This window comes from Brachypodium distachyon, chromosome 2 (assembly GCF_000005505.3).
Source record: "Brachypodium distachyon strain Bd21 chromosome 2, Brachypodium_distachyon_v3.0, whole genome shotgun sequence".
Lineage (NCBI taxonomy): Eukaryota > Viridiplantae > Streptophyta > Magnoliopsida > Poales > Poaceae > Brachypodium > Brachypodium distachyon.
The window spans coordinates 56112680-56131667 of NC_016132.3; the positions used below are offsets into that span (position 1 = coordinate 56112680).

An 18988-nucleotide genomic window follows, 5' to 3' on the forward strand; every position below is an offset into this window, starting at 1 on the left:
CATGGGAAGAGGACAAGAAAGGTCAGACTGGTGTGGTTAGACATGTGTGCATGAGGGCGCTGAAAGTAGTGTCGTCGAATATCAAGTCTAAGTTGGTGAACTGGTCCGTCGGGATGGTGCCACATGATGGACACGAATCGGTCATTGGAAATCTCGGTAAATGTTGAAAACTCATGGTCATGTCAGAGGTTTGCAGAGTGCATGGTTGTGTACTCTAAGGTGTTTAGTGCACATTCATAGTGCAGGAGCTGGCACGATGCTATCCCATGGTGCATGTGGAAACACTACCTAGATAAAGGATGAGGAAACCATAAATTTGTCGCGAGGTGACTAGAGTGTGACAACTACTTCGAGTTTTCAGACAAACAATCAATAAGAGTGTTGATGTTGAGTTCAAACGACTCTTACAAGTGACATCTAATAAGCGAATCGTCCGCTTGCATAAAGACTATGATCAATGTGTGATGGCATTGAATGATTGAATGGCTACTGAGCTCACAAGAAGAGTAGAGAATGACTTGATTTCGCGGGAGCTTTAATTTCACAGCAAGAGTAGAGAATGACTTGGTTACGCGGGAGCTTTAATTTCACAGCAAGAGTAGAGAATGACTTGGTTACGCGGGAGCTTTGATTTCACAGCAAGAGTAGAGAATGACTTGGTTACGCGGGAGTTTTAATTTCACAGCAAGAGTAGAGATTGACTTGATTTCGCGGGAGCTTTAGAGTTTCATATAAAATTGTTTCGCGACATGTTAAAAAAATAGCTGAGTTTTCTTAAATAAGGTCGCCTTTTTAATACCATTTCCTTTGTTTTTCCATGTTTCCTCTCAATTGTTTGTGGCATTTCACCTGTCGCTTGCATGGTACCGTGGCCATGTCGCCATTAGAACCGATTTGAGTGGGGCAATTGACCAAGACTAAACGGTTACAATTATAAATGATACCAAGTTGAGATACCAAGTTAAGGGGTATTTTCTCATGTTTACAATATCTATCAAAATAATTTTCATAAATTGCTATCTTTTTTACAAAAAAATCACCTTATTTTCTCGATTTTAATTTTCATTTTACTTCTATTGTCTTTTGTATTTTCTTTCTTTCTTTGGATACTGTAATGCCACTTTGAAAAAGAAGAAGGATGCTGAACTAATGGATTTTTTTCCATTCAAGAAAGCTCATGCACATTTGAATTTTACCATGGTTGCTTGTGGAATACTTTCATGAGTCCGGCTGAAATAAACGAGCATGTTTCATGAAAGTGTATTCTTCCTTGCAGAACATTCCTATCCTTCGGTATAATTTTGAGGATTTGTGTGATTTTTTTATATACTTAAGCATCTTCCATACATAGCGGGCCATTTGTATTATAAAACATTGTATCAAATATCCATTTGACAAGCATTAACATTTTGCATTGAAAATTGAAAATGTTTTCAAATCGGTCAAATTAAAAAAAAACGGTCATAACAAAGGACGATTTTTTGGAAAATAATGAACACAATAAATATCTATTTATTAGGCATGATCTGGAAATTATTCCACCGCCCATTCTAATTTGTTTTAATTCCCACAGTTTTTTTTAGGGGAATTCCCACAGTTGTAATTTCATATAAAAAAACAAAAGAAATAAATAAGTAGGTCGGACGGCCCACTTACCTTCTCTGCTGCTTGCATGGCCAATCTCACGGCCCAGCTTCAAGGGGAAACTAGGAAATCATTAGAGCAGTACAAACGTGGGCTTTTGTCGTGCTCACCCCCACCGTATTGGCGCCGGAACCCAGTGGGGAAGAGAGAAGCATCCGCGGCGATGGCGGCGGCTGGAGAGGTACCGGAGAGCTCCACCGTCGGCGAGCGGTCGCGCGTGCCCTTCGCTCGGGGCGGCCCTGTGTTCGTCCCCTTCATGGTGGGCCCTGTCTCCACCGTCCCCGAGTTCATGTCCTCCACGCTCCGGGAGGTTCAGGTGCCAACCCCCCTGCGCAACTTCCCCCAAACCCTAGCTCTTCGATTCGGCCTAGAGATTCAGTATAACGAAATCGTGTTTTCGTTTGCATCCAGTCTTTGCAAGACGAATTGGGCGACCCAGGGGACGAGTTCGAGGAGGAGCTCTCGTAAGCCCATGATTTCGTTCTGTTGTGTATAAAAAAAACTCCATTCCCTGTCTGTCGTGTACTCATGTGCGCTTACATCTTGATGATTTGGTTTGTAATATGTGTTTTTTTTTCACAGCGTCGATGAGCTGAGGGTGCTCTCTGAGGAGGAGATTGTGGAGCGCGCTCTCAGGGAGGCTATGGAGGTGACCTCTCTACTGCTAAACCACCTGTTCTTATCCATGTGCCTGGTCGGTGTCTTCATGCGAGTTTATTTTGTTGGTATTTGTAGGAGGAGCGGCGGGACTCTGGTACTCCATCACAACCAGGGGATCAAAGGTTTGAAGGAGGGTAAGCAGTCTGGTTTCGCTGTTGCTTGGTTAGTTCATTGTTAGTGAGGTTGATCGGTTATCTTGTTATGGTCTTAGGCAAGTTGGTTAGACACAACACGACCAGAGGATTTTTGGATAATGTTGGCATGATGGTTACTAGTTAACTTCCATGCCAAACATAAAATTAGCAAGGAAGGCTTTCCTAAGGTGTGTGCTGTAGTAAAATTAACATGCTGTGATATGAAAGTTGGAACTCAGAGAAAGTATCATAGCGACTCTTTTGTGAACTTCATTACTCATAGCTGCATTCTGAATATTTGGTATGTTACTATGTTATGGCTTATGTGTTTGATTGGATCTGATAATGTCCTTTTGTTGTACCACATGTAGAATCTCAGTGAATTCCACTCCTGTAAATGGGATTTCCCCCTCAAGGGCATCAGTTGTAAGACAGAGTTCTGGATCAGCCATCGAGGATATGGCAATTGAACTGCCTGAACCGCAAGGTAGCAATAGAAAAACAAGAGGTGGAAAGAAAAAAACCAGAGCCAAGAAGGCAAAAAACAGTCTTCCCGTCTCAGATTCAACAGCTGAAAGAGAGACAGCTAGATCACCTGCTGAGGCAATTGTACCATTTGAATCACAAGGGAGCAAGGGTGAAAATGGAACCACCACTTCAAATTCATCAATTGAAAGTGAAACACCTGTGCCACCAAGGGAGGATATGGTAGTTGTTCCACATGACCCAGAAGGCACAGATGGGCAAACAAAATGCAGAAAGGGCAAAAAGAGAGGCAGGCATTTTGACCGGGAAGTTCGAGCACATATTTTACAGGTATGTTTGTCACTCCATTTGTTGCCTTTGTGCTTCTCTGAATGCAGTTTTTGATGAATTTTGTGTTGTGCAGTAGTGTAGCTCCCCTGTGCATTTGTTGTATCAATTCAGTTTGGTTATATTCATCTAAAATTGTTGTTTCGGACTAAGAACTGAGACATGTAGGGTTAGGCTATTTGGATAATACCGTCAGCAGGTTAAGAAAAAGGAGCTTTGCAGGTGCTGCTAGTTGGTATGTTTAAAACTAGTTTGTGATAGTTGGAAATTTTTCAGTTTTATTGTTATTGCAACAGTGTTTGCCTTTAACATGTACCAGTTATATTTGAATAGATGGAATATCTGCAAATATCTTGTAGAATTAGGCTTTAATACGTGTTAGGCCTATTTTTCAGTGATACCTGTATCTTATAGTAAGACATTTTCTGAATCTAGTAAGTACTACTAAGGGCCAGTTCAGTTGTGCCCACCCCGGCAGGGATCAACGGGGAACGATGCAAGTTTAGTTTAACTTCCCTCAAATCCCTCTCAATCCCTGCAGGGAATCTTGCAAACGAACAGGGCCTAAGTGGTAACCTGTGATTTCTCTCATCATTGAAGTGCATCCACTTTTAGTGTCTACAAATTCTGATCGTGGTTTTGTATCATATTTATTTTCATGGTATGACCATAATTAGGGGAGATATCTTACTAAAGCAGAGAAGATGGCAGAAATCAAGGTTAAGCAAGAAGAAGACAAATATGCAGCGAGGTTGCACTCATTCAGGTAACACAGTTACAACTTGTTTATCTTTATTTAGGCGTCCATACTTTATGCCGTACCTTTATAATTTATTTATATTGATTTTTATCCGATATCGGTGGGATGCTATTATTGAAGCCATCACCGTAATTCTGTGTGTGCAATGTTAGATCAGTATTAACTTGATACTACCTTAACATTTTGGCATCTATAATATCTGCACTTCAATTATCAGCTGGATCCGGCCAGGCTAGTTCATGTTTTTATGGAAGATCTTTCTGGCTGACAGCCTGAAACTTTTTTTTTGAGGGGGGCTGAAACTATTAAGAACATTGAAGCTTGCCCTGGTCTTTTTTGGTAGAATGGGCCTAGCTCCCTTTAGAAAATCTAAGTACAAAGTACAAACTATACATGATTATCAGTATGTTGTACAGTTAAGACCATATGGTTTTGTTTTTTCTGTTCTTTTCCTAATCATAACCTTTTAGCTTGTTCTGTTGTTTTGCTAAGCATAACCTTTTATAAAATCGTATTATTCTTTGAATGCAGTGGTGATTCTGTGATGTCCAAAGGTCCGAAGGCATTAGCCGAGAAAACTGATATGGCAAAATCTCTTACATACATGAGTGCCGCTTGGAAGGTTTGCATTGAAACTTATGGTTTATTCCATTTGCGACACTTCTCTCCACAAGCTCTTCTTTGGTCTTCAGAATTTTACTACTCTTAACAACATTTTCTGTTTTCAGAACAAAGCTTTGAGATCTGGGGAACACAGATCTATAGTCTATCCAGAAGTAATTCTTTGTGTTGAATTTTATGAGAAGAGACATAGCTCTGTGAAAGTAATATGTTGAACTTTAGTTAAACATGCTTGTTTTTAAAGTGAAATGTGTGTGGATTAAGCTTTTTGGTTATCTCTTTGTCTTGCAGAGCCAGGAATTTCTTGTGTTGGGAAGTCAGTTCCTTACAGATCTAAAGGACAATCTGTACTGTTTAACTAATAAGTTGATGGAGGTGAACAAGCAACATGATCGTTCTGGCTATTTTCTTATTGAGGTATGCTTTTTTTCTTTCTATTTTTGTAAATCCATGACGCGTTCTTCCAGAAGTCTTGAAGTTTTGCTAATCTCTGATTTCTTTTATCAGGACACGTTCTACAATGACACGAGACATTGTTCTGCTGTTGATTACAGCAAGCCTATACTTGACTGGCTTAACAATTCCAGTGATGAGGTGGCAGAGAAGTGGGATGCCATAACCTCTGGCGTGTTGAAGAGACATCAAAAGAACTTGCTGAGGGGTTTGAATATTTCAAATGTGCCCGAGTTTAAATCTGCAAAAATGCAAAGGACACGCTTTTCAGACCTGCAATTCCAGCTTGGTGCTGGGTACCTCTACTGCCACCAGGTTCTCTCACCTTATTCTCTTTATGTCTACTCCATAATTCCCTCCATTCTTCTGATATATTTGTTGCCTTGTGTGTGAATAAATGTTCATTGTTCTAATGGCATTTTCAGGGGAACTGCAAGCACATGTTTGTGATTAGAGACATGAGGTTGATCCACCCAGAAGACACGCAGAACCAAGCGGAATACCCGCTCCTGACATTCCAGTTGCAGAGGCGTCTCCAGAAGTGTTCGGTGTGCCAAATCTACGTTGCAACGAAGATGACAGTGGACGATAAATGGGCTCCAAGTAATCCTTGTTATTTCTGCAAGCAATGCTACTACCTCCTTCACTACAAGGAGGACGACTCGCTGTTATATCATCATACCGTATATGATTACCCGCAAGACTAAAAATTGTTTTTTCACTAGAAGGCCTGGCATTTACTTCTAGTCTCCTTCTGTGTATATTCTGTTTTTAAGGTTAAAATGTATATTCTTTTCTGCAAGGAAATACAGATGCCGACATGTATTGTATCGATGGATCTCTTTTTAAATATTACACCCTATGTTTCGAAATATAAGATGTTCTACCTTTGTCACAACAAAGTCAAGACCGTAGAAAAATCTATTAACATCTACTTACTCCGTTCCTAAAAACTTGTCAATTTGCACTAAAACCACGACAAGTATTTAGAAATGGAGGAGGGAGTACACTGCAACGTGTCTTGGAGGCTTGGATTTAAGTCATGGCTTGAATGTGAAATTATACTCCACTTGCGACTTCCAAACCGAATACATTTCAAAAACACAAAGAAAAATGCAAAGAGGGAAAGGAAATTATGCGTTTCGAAAAAGGGAGGGGAAATTAATTGTGGGCCAGGCGAAGCTGCGTCCCGGCGAGGGAGGCCACAGGAGACAGGACGGAACGAGAGGCCCTGGAGCGCCGGGGCCTTATCCGCACCCGCAAGCCCTTCACGTCCCGCCACGATGACCGCCCCATGGACCACCAATGGCCACCACCGCCGCCGCTCTCTCTTGCTCCTGCTCCCACTCGCCATCCCCTTCCTCCACCCTCCTCCGACGAACAGTACCCGGTTTCCACCGGACACCCGATGCTCCCCGCCGCCTCCGCCTCGCCCCCTTGCACGGTGAGACCCTGAGACCTCGTCTTCCTATTTCGAATTTCCGATACGGCAGCTTCTGACGATGTGTGAGTTCATCACGCGGGCAGTCGTGGATGACTCCAAGGAGGTTGAGACGGCGGCCGGGGCCAGCGGCGACGAGAGGTCGGAGGCGGACAGGCTGATCGACGGCATGGACTTCGGGGAGCTCTGCGACGATTTCGAGTGCATAAGCAGCCCCTACGTGGAGTCCACGGCCAGGCAGATCGTGCGGGACATCCTGGAGATCCGAGAAGGCAACCGCGCCCTCAGCTGCTACGCGGTCGCCGTCAAATACAAGGTGCGTAGATGCAGCTCCCTATCAGTTGATCGATTCTACTTGTCTGATCATCAGTTAGCATAGTAGATACGTCTATATTTGGACAAATTTGAGACAAGTAATATGGATCGGAGTGAGTACGTAAAAGTGCAGTGCTTAAGGTCATAAGATATTAAGATCCTATATAAACAATGACCTTCCTGTGGTTTTGCAAAAACACCACTTGTAACTTGGAGTATATACTCAATGAATGTTATGGTGTTGTTCGGAACACGTAGACTTCGGAATTTTAGATTCCCTTCGGAACTGAACTGTTTCAATTAAAATTTCTGCGAAAATTTCCTCAGTTGCCCAAACATGCCGCCATAAGTACGTAACATAGCTTGACCCCCATGGAAATCATGGTGCGGTGGTTCTCTTGGCCATGCCTCAATTTTTTTTAAGAACCATGCATGACTCATTTTTTCAGAAGCCTAAACTGCTAAGTACTGGCAGGTTCTGAGGTTCTCGTCCCCTAGTTGTGTGCCGATTGTGGGCACTGACAGCGGGTTTCCTGCCAGCTCCTCAAACTCTCTACTCTCTTTCCCTCTTGGGCTAGCTGGGTTTTACAGATGACTAGATTTTCAGATGTGCCTCCAATTGCACAGTTCGAGTGACACACGTATCATATCATCAGAGTGACACCGTGTTGTCTTCTTTCAGGACCCGCTCCGGTCATTTGTTGGGCGTGAGAAATACAAGAGGCCGTTGTGGATCACCGAGGCTCTGGAAAACCCTACGGTGGTATGGATTGGTCGACCTGGATGTGCTTATTTCAGCTACATATGTTCACACCCCACAGTTTTTCAGTTTATCCATGTTAACACAAAAATTGTTACCTCAAATTTCATGAGCGTTACATCTTTAAATTTTACATCATCTAAACCAAAGTTTGCATATCATTCTGGTTTACCTGTTTCAAGCATGATGCTATTGTAATCACCACTCTTGTTACTGCGTCAGACAGTCCAGGAAATGTCAATGCAGTCGACAAGCACATTGACCATTAAATGGACGCTGAGGGGGAAACCCAGTAACCAAATCTTCTCGGCCATCAGCGGAGAGCTCATCATCCGCGTCGATTCACAGTTTGTCTTGAACCAGATCAGTGGCCAAGTGCTCGAACACGTCGAATCGTGGGACCTCTCCGGCTCGTCCCCTCCTGCCCAGGCCTACTTCTGGCTGTCCAGGAGGGTTTACTCCACTGTCGAGGCCGGCAAGGATACAGTTGAAGCTGCCAAGGACTTGGCGTCTCGGCTGTCAGAGAACAAAGATCAGAATTTGGAGGTTTATCCGGACCCCTCGGGGGATCCTACAAAGGTACAATAGTCTTTTGCACATTGCACATTGATTAGATCAGTGGTAAAGTTCGGTTTTGTTTTACCGGTTAACTGACAACTTCTTGGGCGTCGGCGCATGATGCAGTTCTTCACCAGGCCGGATGATTTGAACCAAGACGTGTATCAGATCGCGCTCTTCCTGGCCGTCCTCTACTTCATTGTACAGTTCCTGAAATTGACTATATGACTGTACAAGTTCGCTCCAGCTCAGATCTGGAACCCTCTTGCCCTGACCAATTCTCAGAACGAGCTTGTGTGCATGTACACACATGCGCATGTATCTATGTCTAACAGAAATCATATCACAGGCATGCCCAGTCAGATGATGCTCTGTCATCTGGCAGACAGCCATGAGTTTTGAGACCCAAAAATGTGCTTGAATGGTCAGTACGTGCATTATCTAGCATTCATCATTTCGTGGTGTCACTTGTCAACAACAACGACTAGTACTCCGTTTTCTCTATAGGATGTCATAATTTTTGTCTTAATAAGTCCAGTATTTATAATTTCAAATATGTATGCTGACGGATTTAGTACAAACTAATTTAGAGTTATAGATGTTGGTAGAATTTTTTATAAATTTGGTCAAACTTTAAACTTAGGACAAAGTTAGAACATATGATAAAGAGGAACAGAGGGAGTAGTAGATTGGCAGTTGATCTTGTGCCAGAGAAAGAAAGAAAGATGAATGTACTGCATGGTGCATTGGTCAATTGGTGCATGCTGCTTCAGATCCCCTCCCTGTGTCAGGTTCGGAGACCATCGAGAACGCCTGGTATTTGTGATTTCAGTGGGCAGGATCACGCACAGCTGAAGACTTTGCACCAGCTGACGCAAACGGAGCATCACCTTCTCGCTCACCCGACCACACTTGCTAGCCAGCTAACCAGGATCTCTGGCGTTTCCCGATAATATCCGCAGAAGTACAAATTTTTTGTCCGCAGAAGTACGGAGTAGTCGACTGCTTCTCATGTGGTACTGATTTTCTCCCCAGATGTTGATCTTTTGTTCACTGAAAAAGGGCAGACGAATTCACGGCATCATGAACGTGCTTGAAGGCTGTGGCAGTAATTTTCTCCCCAGAACATGGCTTCAACTCCTAATAGATGCAGTAATTTTTTGTTCATTTCAAAAAAAAAAATGGAAGGAAAGTCATCTAAAGATGCTGATTCCATGTCATATTCACCGTGATACCGCAAGGTCTTATTGAAGAGTAACAGTACTGGCACACGAGTACATGACACACGTCTGGCGACGACCTGTGGGCTCATACAGTCCGTAGCTCACTAGTCGCTGGCTCAAGCGTCGTATACAAGTGTCACACACAAACTCATGGAATCTACCCAGCATTTGCATGTCACCACACGATCAGATCTTGTGTCTACCCAAAATGCCCTCACGACATAAACGTACGGGAGGCAGCAATCACCACAAAACTGAACAAACTGCAGGAGGTAGCCATGTCATTTCTCACAAGAAGCCATCTCTGCCCGATAGCCGATAAATACCACCAAAGCCAACCAGGATTTCCCTTCAAGCTCACCCACTCATCCGCTGCTGGTGCTGCTGCTGAAGAAAAACATCGGTCTGTGCCACCAACACACACCACCCGTTAGGGCAGCATTACCTTCCAAAACTCCACCAGCCATCCAAATGGCGTTGCGCGTCTCCGTTTCCTCACCTCACGGGCCGGCAGCCTCCTCGCCGGCCATCTCCTCATGCCGCCCCGCTGCCTGCGGTCGCTTCCTGGCCTGCGCCACAGCTTCTCAGAAGAGGAGCCTGATGGTGATGTCCGGCTCTGACGGGAGGGGAGGAGTGACCCCGGTGAAGTCAGGCAGCTTGGAAACAGCCACGGGTGAGGAGGTGGAAACGGCCACGACGGGAGCTGATGCGGTGGCCGTGACCGGACAGGTCACCGAGGTGTGCAAGGACACTTTCTGGCCAATTGTCAAGGCAGCACCACCCAAGCTCGTCGTCCTCGACATGTACACCCAATGGTACGGGGCAAACTCCATTAGTTTCTGTATTTCAGCTCCTCTTCATTGATGAACTAGAGTAGCTCTCACATCATCCTGTCATGCAAGCTAGGTTAGATTAGAGGAGAGTGAATAATCTTATAGAACAGATGTCATCCCACAGCACAGTGACGCAATAACCTCCTTTGCAGGTGCGGCCCTTGCAAAATTATGGCACCAAAATTCCAGGAAATGTCTGAGAAGGACCATGATGTTCTGTTCCTCAAGCTCGATTGCAATCAAGACAACAGGGTATGCTAGATACTGGAACTATCTTGCTGTCTCTTGTGTGTCTTGTATTATGTTTAAATAGATCTTTGGTAAGCTTCTTAGTGCTTGTTACTTGCAGCCTCTTGCGAAGGAGCTTGGCATAAGGGTTGTTCCAACATTCAAGATTTTCAAGGATGGAAAGGTGGCCAAGGAGGTCACTGGTGCCAAAATTGATGAATTAGCCCGTGCGATTGAGGAAGTGAAGTCAAGCTGAGCAACACCCTGAAAAAATGCAGCAATTAGCAAGCTATCACTAGTGTACACTATGGGATGAATGATCTTTTGTGGAAGTGGACAACCACCATGGAGAAAAACAGTTGTTATAGTTCTTCTGCTTATGATGATTTACCAGTCGTTCTTGACTATATACACCCATCCAAGAGGACTGGATAATGTAAATAACCATTTCAATCTTCATGAGAATATTGTTGCTTTCCAATCCACGAATTTGCAAATGACCTGGTTTCGCATATTGGGGATGTTTTTGCAAAACAAATACTATATAAAAAAAATCTCTAGCTGCATCCTTGCAGTTGTGCACTAAGATGCGGGGTTCAATTGCTTTAGTTACTTCCTTCCCTACTATACCACCTTAAATTTAAATATCTTACCAAAACACTTATCTAGAATGAAGAGGTTAAATTGCAATGCTATCAGTTCCATTGGAGATTACAAACTTACTATGGAAAGAAACTCGATGAATACCCACCAAATCAAAATAATTTACACGGTGAGTTCCAGATATAAAGTGAGCCGTGAAGAAGTCAAGGTACCTTGATTTCATTCTGATCCAAAGCTGCATTTGTGGCAGTTCAATTAGCCCCGTGTTATGCCTGGGTAGCACAAGAGTTCTAGCAAAGATAGATGTTTATGTTGCTTTTCAGCTCCTCACAAAGAAATTTTGCCACGCTCCCTCTGTCGATCCTCAACCCAAGTAGACCCTGGCTGTTTGAAGGGCAATTTTGTTCTCATAAGCGACCTAATTCTTTCTGCCTCCTCCCACTGTTCTTTCCCAGCATATATGTTCGACAACAGTATATAGTTCCCAGTATTTCGAGGTTCCAACTCAAAAAGCTTATTTGCAACAATTTCTGCAATCTCGACATTGTCGTGTGTTTTGCACGCACTCAGCAGAGCACCAAGAGCACCTGGATGGGGCCCCATTGGCATTGTTTGAACCATATCAAAAGCCTCCACAATCCTTCCTGCACGACCAAGCATATCAACAACACATGCATAGTGATCTGCCCGACGGTCCATCCCATAATCCTGCACCATTGCTTCCCAGTAGTCCAACCCCATGTCAACAAGTCCTGCATGGCTGCACGCAGTGAGCACACCCACAAAAGTGATTGGATCAGGTCTGACTGCCTGAGCTCGCATCCTTTCAAACACTTGAAGTGCCAGCGTCGAATGCCCATGAGTCGCCAGCCCACTAATTAGTGCAGTGTAAGGGTATGCATCAGGCTGTTCAATCTCCCTAAAACAATTGAGAGCCTGCTCAACATTCCCACATTTGGCATGCATATCTACCAGTGCTGTGAGCACCTTCTCGTTCCTTTCAATCCTCTTCCTGTCGACGTAATTTCCAACCCACCCAGCTAACGCCGTGCTGCCTATCTGCGAAGCAGAAGAGATAACTCCGACCATGGTGGCTGCATCTGGCTCAATCCCAACAGCCTCCAGTTCCCTAAACAATGAAATCGACTCCTTGGGCCGCCCACACTGAGCATACCCGTTTATCATCGCCGTCCACGTCACAAGATTCTTCCCGGGCATTTTATCAAACAGCTCTCGCGCACTCTGCATGGACCCGCGCTTGCAGTATCCAACAATCAACACCGACCAAGACGACGAATCCCTGGTAGGCATTTCATCGAACACGAGGCGAGCAGAAGCGAAGTCACCGGCATTGACGTAGACGACCACCATGGCGTTCCAGGAGACCTGGGTTCTGGAGGGCATGGAGGTGAAGAGGGACTCCGCGGCGGGCACAGAGGCGAGGCGGGCATGCGCGCAGAGGAGAGAGTTGAAGGAGACGGCGTCAGGCGCCGGGATGCTGGCGAGCGCGGCGTGCGCCGCGGGGAGGGCGTCGCACTTGGCGTAGAGGTCGACGAGGGCGTTGGCGACGGGGAGGCGGGCGGGGACGAGAGCGAGGCGGAACGCGAGCGCGTGCAGGGACGCGCCGAACCGGAAGAGGCCTAGGGACGCGGCGGCGTTGAGCGCGAACGGGAGGGAGAAGTGGTCGGGGGAGACCGGCAGGCGCGGCATGAGGAGGAGCAGGCGGAGCGCGGCGTGGGGGCGTCGCTTCGAGAGGCGGCGGATGGCGTGGTTGAGGAGAGAGCGGATGACCGGGGGAGGGGCCTCGGCGTGCGCGCGGATGAGGTGCCCGTGGACCGCGGCCGCCGGCGGGGGCGGATGGTCGGAGGCGAGGACGCGGGAGAGGTGGTCGAGGCGCGCGTCGCGGTTTGCTTGGGCCGCCATGTTGAAAGAACTACGGTGCCGAATTGTTCGAGTCAACTTTATTCCCTCCAGCCTCCAGGTTGGGCTTTGTTAGCACACTGGGCTGAGTTTTGTGGCCGAAGTAGCGAATCAAACTTATCCAAAAATGGGCTGGCACTTTTTTTTCTTTTTTTTCAAAGTAATCTACCGCTCGCCTAAAAAGTGTTTGGGAACCGATCGTTGGGGTGGGAGGTCCACCGAAGCGTGCGCCCCCCTCCACCCTCTGAGGAATCGTTCCCCACTAACTTTAAGTTTTGGGCCTTATCCTTTTGACCCAGTTGGGCCATCTTGTCTACCCCTTGTACATACTGTTGAGATCAGAAATTAATAATGAGCTCATGTTTCTTTCTGCTCCCAGGTGTTCATCTACTTTACCGTGCTTCGTGATTGTGTGTGTGATCGACTACTTCAACTACGATCTTGGTGTGCAATCTCGGGACCGGCCAGCTGGCAGGAGTTGCACAACACGTTATCAGCACGAGCCTCTGCCCCGAGCCTTCATCCATCCTCCTCCAAGTAGGCTCTCGACATAAATCACGGAGGTATTGGATCCGAAATTTTATTACAAAAATGGATTCCTCTTTGTGTTACGATTTCGTTTTTGCGATTAGATTATTTTTCGGATATTTCTACCCACGGTATGGATTTTCCTCGCGAGATGTTGCCGACCAAGTCGCCGGCCAATGCCGATCATCGTCGTTGCACGAGGGACTTGTTGACCCTCACCATGGGGAGACGGTGTCGCACTCCCGTGCTTCACCGCCAGCCACCGCAGGCTTCAAGCCGCGAGCCACCCCAAGCCACTGTCGTGCCGCCGCCACCTCAGGAGCGCGCGGGCACGGGCTGCCGCTGACATCGCTGCCGTGCCAGCGAGCCGCCCTGGACGCATGAGCGCGCACCGCCGCTGTAGGGCAGGCCGCCGCCGCGTGCGCGCACGCCATCGTCTTGTGCGCGCCGCGGGTGCCGCCGCTGTCCCCTGCAGGGCGCGAGGGTGCCGCCGCCGCCGGCCGCCCCTGGCTGCCGTGGTCCCAGGCGCGGCGCGCGCGGGCAGCCGCGGTCGCCTGCTGCGAGGGGCGTCGCCTTGCAGTGCGCGTGGGCGCCGCCGCCGCCTGCTGCCCCTGCCGCCAACAGCCGCCGCCCAGAGGGGAAACCCTAGGGGCTGGCGCGGCGGGCCCCACTGGGCCGCGAGGGATGGGCCGGCAAGCCGGCTTCTGGGCTGAAAAAAGAGAGGGGGAAATGGGCTGGCAACCCGAAATGCATTTTGGGCCAGGAATTTTGCGTTTTAGCCCTTGGATTTTACCGTAATTACGCAAAAATGTTTGATGTGCTGCGTTTTTGCGCGTAAGTCCCTAGAAGTGTCAGTTTTTGCTGAAACTGCACATTTATGCTCAAAATGACTTCAGGAATGTGTTTTTGGGGCTAATTTTCACGTTTAGGAAACGTTTATCTTGCCATCTCTATACACATGCTTGTATTACCATGTTTTACCGTTGTTGATTAATTGTAAATATGCTTTATTGCTTTTAATCGTTAAGTAAGACATGAAATCGCATGTTTTAAATATTGAACGTTGTTATGAACGACTATATCATTTTATCACATTTATGTGATGGGTTACATGAGGTTACCTCGAGATTATATGTTGAAATCTCGTAAAAATTCGCATTAATGATATGAATCACGAACCTGCAGTTCGAGGAGCCGACCAAAAATGGTTGGACTTGATTTTTGGATGTGGATTTGTTCTCGGAGCTTCGTAGCTTTTGAGGAGGTTGATCGGCTTGGTGTCTTGTTGACTACCGCCACCACCCTGCGAGGAGAACATTTAGGCATTGCACCATCCCTCTGTACTTTTGGACAAGTACGTACATGTTGGGAAAGTGTTATGCTTTACCAGATGGTCCTGGTTGCACATGTGTTGTTCATCCTCGCATGTCATAAGTATTTTCAGGCTATGTAATAGTGCGAGGTTTTACCTCGCTATAACTCAGAGGGGGAGGCGCAAAATGAAAGCACTAACTGATTCTTTAATCTTGGCCAACCCCCGTTGAGTTTGTGCTATGTGTGCTTTCACACACGTCTCTCCGGACTATCGCTACCGTGATAGCTGATAATGGGATGAGACCATGCCGAACTGTGACATATGCGGAGGATGAGAACACCATCGTCAAGTGCATTTGGCCCCTTAATGATTCATTTGTCAATTGATTTTGATGATTCTATGATATAAAATCACCTGAGGTGGTTGTATATGCTCTGAGCAAGCGAAACATTGTTCTTTCAACGCTTGGATGATTTGTGAGTTCATCCATTAATTCCTTCATTGATGGCTTGTTATGTTCTGAAATATGTAATGCATTTATTTAATTATGTTGCTACTTCCTCGCTTCATTAATTAATTAGATGCTATATTTTAGAACACGTGGCGATCGAATGGAGGAAACGTGCCTTGTGAATAGTTGTACCACAAACACCATCTTGAGAGAAACTCGTTATTTCGAGTCCATTAAAAAGACTCCGGGAAGTATCATGACTATCGCAGGGGGCGAGTCAAAAATAGTAGGCTCTGGACGAGCTACTATCATACTACCCATGTGAACAACTTTGCTCATTGAGGAAAAATTATTGTACTCAGAGTAAACTTGAACTCTCTTGAGTTTTAAGGACATCCGTGCAAACGGCCTCCATGTGATGATAATGGCAAAGAGTGTCTGCTTATCACAAAGCGTGATGCCCATGGTAAGCATGTTGTTGAAAAATTCCCTTCATTCGACACGGGGCTTTACTACACTAAGATTGTAGCGCCGTCCATGTACACTACCTTAAAGACTATATTTAGAAGTTCTGGAGTATTTTGCTTATGGCATGATAGATTAGGCCACCCGGGTATTAGAATGATGAGAAATATAATTAACAACTCAAATGGGCATGGGGTGAATGTTAAAAATTTCCCGAATCATGATGATTTCGTGTGCTCGGCATGCGCGACGGGGAAATTAATCCTTTGACCATCACCATTGAAAGTGAGGGATGAAATCCCTGCGTTTTTGGAATGCATCCAAGGGGATATATGTGGTCCGATTTAGCCCCTTTCGGGGCCGTTTCGATACTTCATGGTGCTCATAGACGCTTCATCTAAATGGTCCTGTGTCAACTTGTTGTCTACACGGAACCATGCCTTTGCCAAGTTGATGTCGCAAATCATAAAAATGAGGAATAATTTCCCAGATCATCATATAAAGTCTATTCGAATGGACAACACTGGAGAATTTTCTTCAAAAGCGTTCGATGATTATTATATGGCACTTGGCATTAAGGTTGAGCAGTCTGTACCGCATGTCCATACGCAAAATGGACTAGCGGAGGCATTGATTAAGAGGATTAAATTCATTGCCAGACCACTCCTTCGGGGTTGTAATTTACCAACCACGTGTTGGGGGCATGAAGTGTTGCACACCGCAAATCTCATCAACTATAGACCCACGGCCTACAACATCCATTCACCTGTCCAACTAGCGCAAGGGTCGGCACCGAAAATTTCCCACCTTCGTAGGTTTGGTTGCCAGGTATATGTACCGATACCACCCCCTCAGCGATCAGCAATGGGACCGCTCCGTAAGTCGGGGATATACGTTGGTTATGAGACTGTGTCCATAATTAGCTATCTGGACCCCATGACAGGAGACTGTCATACGGCCCGCTTTGCTGACTGCATTTTTGACGAGGATCTCTTCCCGACTTTAGGGGGAGGAAATCAACCTCTTGATGAGAAAAGTCGAGAATTGACGTGGCAAGCCACGGGAATCCACGCAAATGACCCGCGCACAAGTGAGACACATAGAGAAGTCCAAAAGATAATAGATTTGCATGCTTTAGCGAATAAACTGCCTGATCACTTTAGTGACTTGAGAAGTGTGACAAAATCACATGTGTCTGCACGCAATGTACCGGAAAGGGTAGAGATACCCAAGGATCCTGTGGGTCTACCCGCTCGAGTCCAAAGGCCTAAAAGGATGAGAAACCCGGTTCCTCAAATCCCAAGTACTCGGGGATGCCCGACGAAAAAGGACAAGGGAGATTTATCACACTCGGTTACTAAAAAGCCTCGAGAGAGTGAGGGGAGCCAATTGAGACCTGGCACAAGTACGGAATCTCCAGCGCAAGGAATTCCGGACTTTAACCTTCCAACAGTGGAAGCACCCAGCGGGGAATGGGAAATCCTGTGGAGACAGAGGATGCGCATGATGCGCCCCTTGACGAAATAGCCATAGATTATGTTAACACGGGAGAATCAATAAACCGAGCGACTGCTAATGTCGACATAAACTTTGCTAAGAAAATTGCCGCAATCATCGATCTTGACCCCGAGCCTAACTCGCTCGCTGATTGTAAGAAGAGGTCGGATTGGAAAGATTGGCAGAAGGCAATAGCTACCGAATTATTATCTCTGCACAAAAGAGAGGCTTTTGGACCTGTGTGTTGAACCACTCCCCACATACGGACCGGCGGCTATAAGTGGGTATTTGTCCGCAAGAGAAATGAAAATAATGAGGTAGTACGGTACAAAGCAAGGCTAGTTGCTCAGGGGTTTACTCTACGACCTGGGGTCGATTATGAGGAAACCTACTCCCCGGTCATGGATGGAATTACCTTTAGATATTTGATCTCAATGGCAGTCAATATGGACTTAAAAATGAAATTGATGGATGTTGTTACTGCCTACCTGTATGGTAACTTGGATTCGGACATTTATATGAGGATACCTGATGGTCTCCCAGTTCCGAACAAAGACAGAGCAAACAGAGGTCTATACAGTGTTCAACTCAAGAAGTCATTGTACAGACTTAAACAGTCGGGTTGAATGTGGTATAATCGCCTAAGCGATTTTCTACATGAAAAGGGCTACACGAGCAATGAAGATTGCCCATGTGTATTTATACGGCGATCCCAAGATGGATTCTGTATAATCTCGGTATACGTAGATGATTTGAATATCATCGGTACACCTGAAGATATTGAGGAAGCAAGTTTCTACTTGAAGTCAGAATTTGAGATGAAGGATTTGGGTAAAACCAAGTTCTGTCTAGGTTTGCAACTGGAACATTCCCATGATGGGATTCTAGTGCACCAGTCTACCTACACTCAAAAGGTGTTGGAAAGATTTGGATTTGACAAGGCATATCCTTCAAATACTCCCATGATTGGGCGGTCATTACAACAAGACAAGGACCCTTTCAGGCTGAAAGAAGAGGGGGAGGAAGTTATGGGTTCAGAATTTCCTTACCTGAGTGCTATTGACTCATGTACCTCACGAATTGTACACGGCCGAACATTGCGTTCACCGTCAATTTGCTGGCTAGGTACAGCTCTGAACCTACCAAAAGGCATTGGAAAGGTGTTAAGGATGTTTTTCGGTACCTGCAAGGGACCAAAGATCATGGGCTATTTTATAAAAGGAATGAAGACCTATCTTTGATAGGCTATGCTGATGCTGGGTTTTTGTCGGACCCGCATACATCCAAGTCTCAGACTGGATATGTTTTTCTATGTGGTGGAACTGCTGTTTCATGGAAATCGTCAAAGCAAAGTCTTGTATCGACTTCGACGAACCACTCGGAAGCATCACGTGAGTGTGTATGGCTTCGACGGATGGTTCGTCACATTCAGCAGACCTGTGGGCTGAACACCGTCCAGACCCCCACCATTATCTATGAAGATAATGCAGCTTGTGTTGCACAAGTACAAACGGGTTATGTGAAGAGTAATCTCACCAAGCATATAAATCCTAAGTTTTTTTATGCACATGAGTTGCAAAAGATGAACGAGGTAAATGTCTTGCATACTAAGTCGTGTGAAAATCTTGCTGATTTGTTCACCAAGTCACTACCGGCATCCACCTTTGAGAGGTGTGTGCGTGGAATCGGTATGTTGAGACTTAGGGAGATGCAAGGTTCAGGAGGAGATACTTCACATACTCATCGATAAATCTTGATCATGGCGA

At 45.8% G+C, this 18988-nt stretch overlaps 4 protein-coding genes across 5 annotated transcripts; 3 read left to right on the forward strand and 1 right to left on the reverse strand.

Moving 5' to 3' along the window:
* The first annotated feature begins 1746 nt into the window (after positions 1-1746).
* Positions 1747-5959, forward strand: LOC100840721 (snRNA-activating protein complex subunit). 2 transcript variants are annotated; one of them, XM_010234422.3, is made up of 11 exons: positions 1747-1960; positions 2056-2108; positions 2227-2293; positions 2380-2438; positions 2810-3254; positions 3929-4017; positions 4543-4633; positions 4740-4835; positions 4924-5049; positions 5140-5400; positions 5511-5959. In XM_010234422.3, exons 1-11 carry the CDS (start codon positions 1808-1810, stop codon positions 5790-5792), a joined length of 1722 nt encoding a protein of 573 aa, XP_010232724.1. In that variant the 5' UTR covers positions 1747-1807; the 3' UTR covers positions 5793-5959. The 2 variants fall into 2 exon arrangements, with proteins under 2 accessions (XP_010232724.1, XP_010232725.1); XM_010234423.3 differs by lacking the exons at positions 1747-1960; positions 2056-2108; positions 2227-2293 and adding an exon at positions 2516-2626 and having other exon boundaries at positions 2404-2438.
* A 385-nt stretch (positions 5960-6344) lies between these two features.
* LOC100833780 lies at positions 6345-8613 on the forward strand. Its single transcript, XM_003564850.4, has 5 exons — positions 6345-6529; positions 6613-6842; positions 7524-7604; positions 7824-8180; positions 8286-8613. The coding sequence occupies exons 1-5, from the start codon at positions 6391-6393 to the stop codon at positions 8385-8387; spliced, it is 909 nt and encodes a 302-aa protein (XP_003564898.1). The 5' UTR covers positions 6345-6390; the 3' UTR covers positions 8388-8613.
* Positions 8614-9722: 1109 nt separating this feature from the next.
* Positions 9723-10928, forward strand: LOC100834089 (thioredoxin F, chloroplastic). The gene is made up of 3 exons (XM_003564851.4): positions 9723-10197; positions 10368-10467; positions 10565-10928. The coding sequence occupies exons 1-3, from the start codon at positions 9854-9856 to the stop codon at positions 10697-10699; spliced, it is 579 nt and encodes a 192-aa protein (XP_003564899.1). The 5' UTR covers positions 9723-9853; the 3' UTR covers positions 10700-10928.
* Positions 10766-12969, reverse strand: LOC100841023 (pentatricopeptide repeat-containing protein At3g29230). Its single transcript, XM_003567342.3, has one exon. It carries the CDS (start codon positions 12967-12969, stop codon positions 11374-11376), a length of 1596 nt encoding a protein of 531 aa, XP_003567390.1. The 3' UTR covers positions 10766-11373.
* Positions 12970-18988: the final 6019 nt, after the last annotated feature.

Coding starts and splice junctions, on each gene's coding strand:
- LOC100840721 (XM_010234422.3), top strand. CDS start 1,808: ATGGCGGCGGCTGGAGAGGTACCGGAGAGCTCCACCGTCGGCGAGCGG. Junction 3,255..3,928: donor TTCGAGCACATATTTTACAG/GTATGTTTGTCA, acceptor GACCATAATTAG/GGGAGATATCTTACTAAAGC. Junction 5,050..5,139: donor CTGGCTATTTTCTTATTGAG/GTATGCTTTTTT, acceptor TTCTTTTATCAG/GACACGTTCTACAATGACAC.
- LOC100833780 (XM_003564850.4), top strand. CDS start 6,391: ATGGCCACCACCGCCGCCGCTCTCTCTTGCTCCTGCTCCCACTCGCCA. Junction 6,843..7,523: donor CGGTCGCCGTCAAATACAAG/GTGCGTAGATGC, acceptor GTCTTCTTTCAG/GACCCGCTCCGGTCATTTGT. Junction 7,605..7,823: donor CTCTGGAAAACCCTACGGTG/GTATGGATTGGT, acceptor TTACTGCGTCAG/ACAGTCCAGGAAATGTCAAT.
- LOC100834089 (XM_003564851.4), top strand. CDS start 9,854: ATGGCGTTGCGCGTCTCCGTTTCCTCACCTCACGGGCCGGCAGCCTCC. Junction 10,198..10,367: donor CTCGACATGTACACCCAATG/GTACGGGGCAAA, acceptor CCTCCTTTGCAG/GTGCGGCCCTTGCAAAATTA. Junction 10,468..10,564: donor ATTGCAATCAAGACAACAGG/GTATGCTAGATA, acceptor TGTTACTTGCAG/CCTCTTGCGAAGGAGCTTGG.
- LOC100841023 (XM_003567342.3), bottom strand. CDS start 12,969: ATGGCGGCCCAAGCAAACCGCGACGCGCGCCTCGACCACCTCTCCCGC.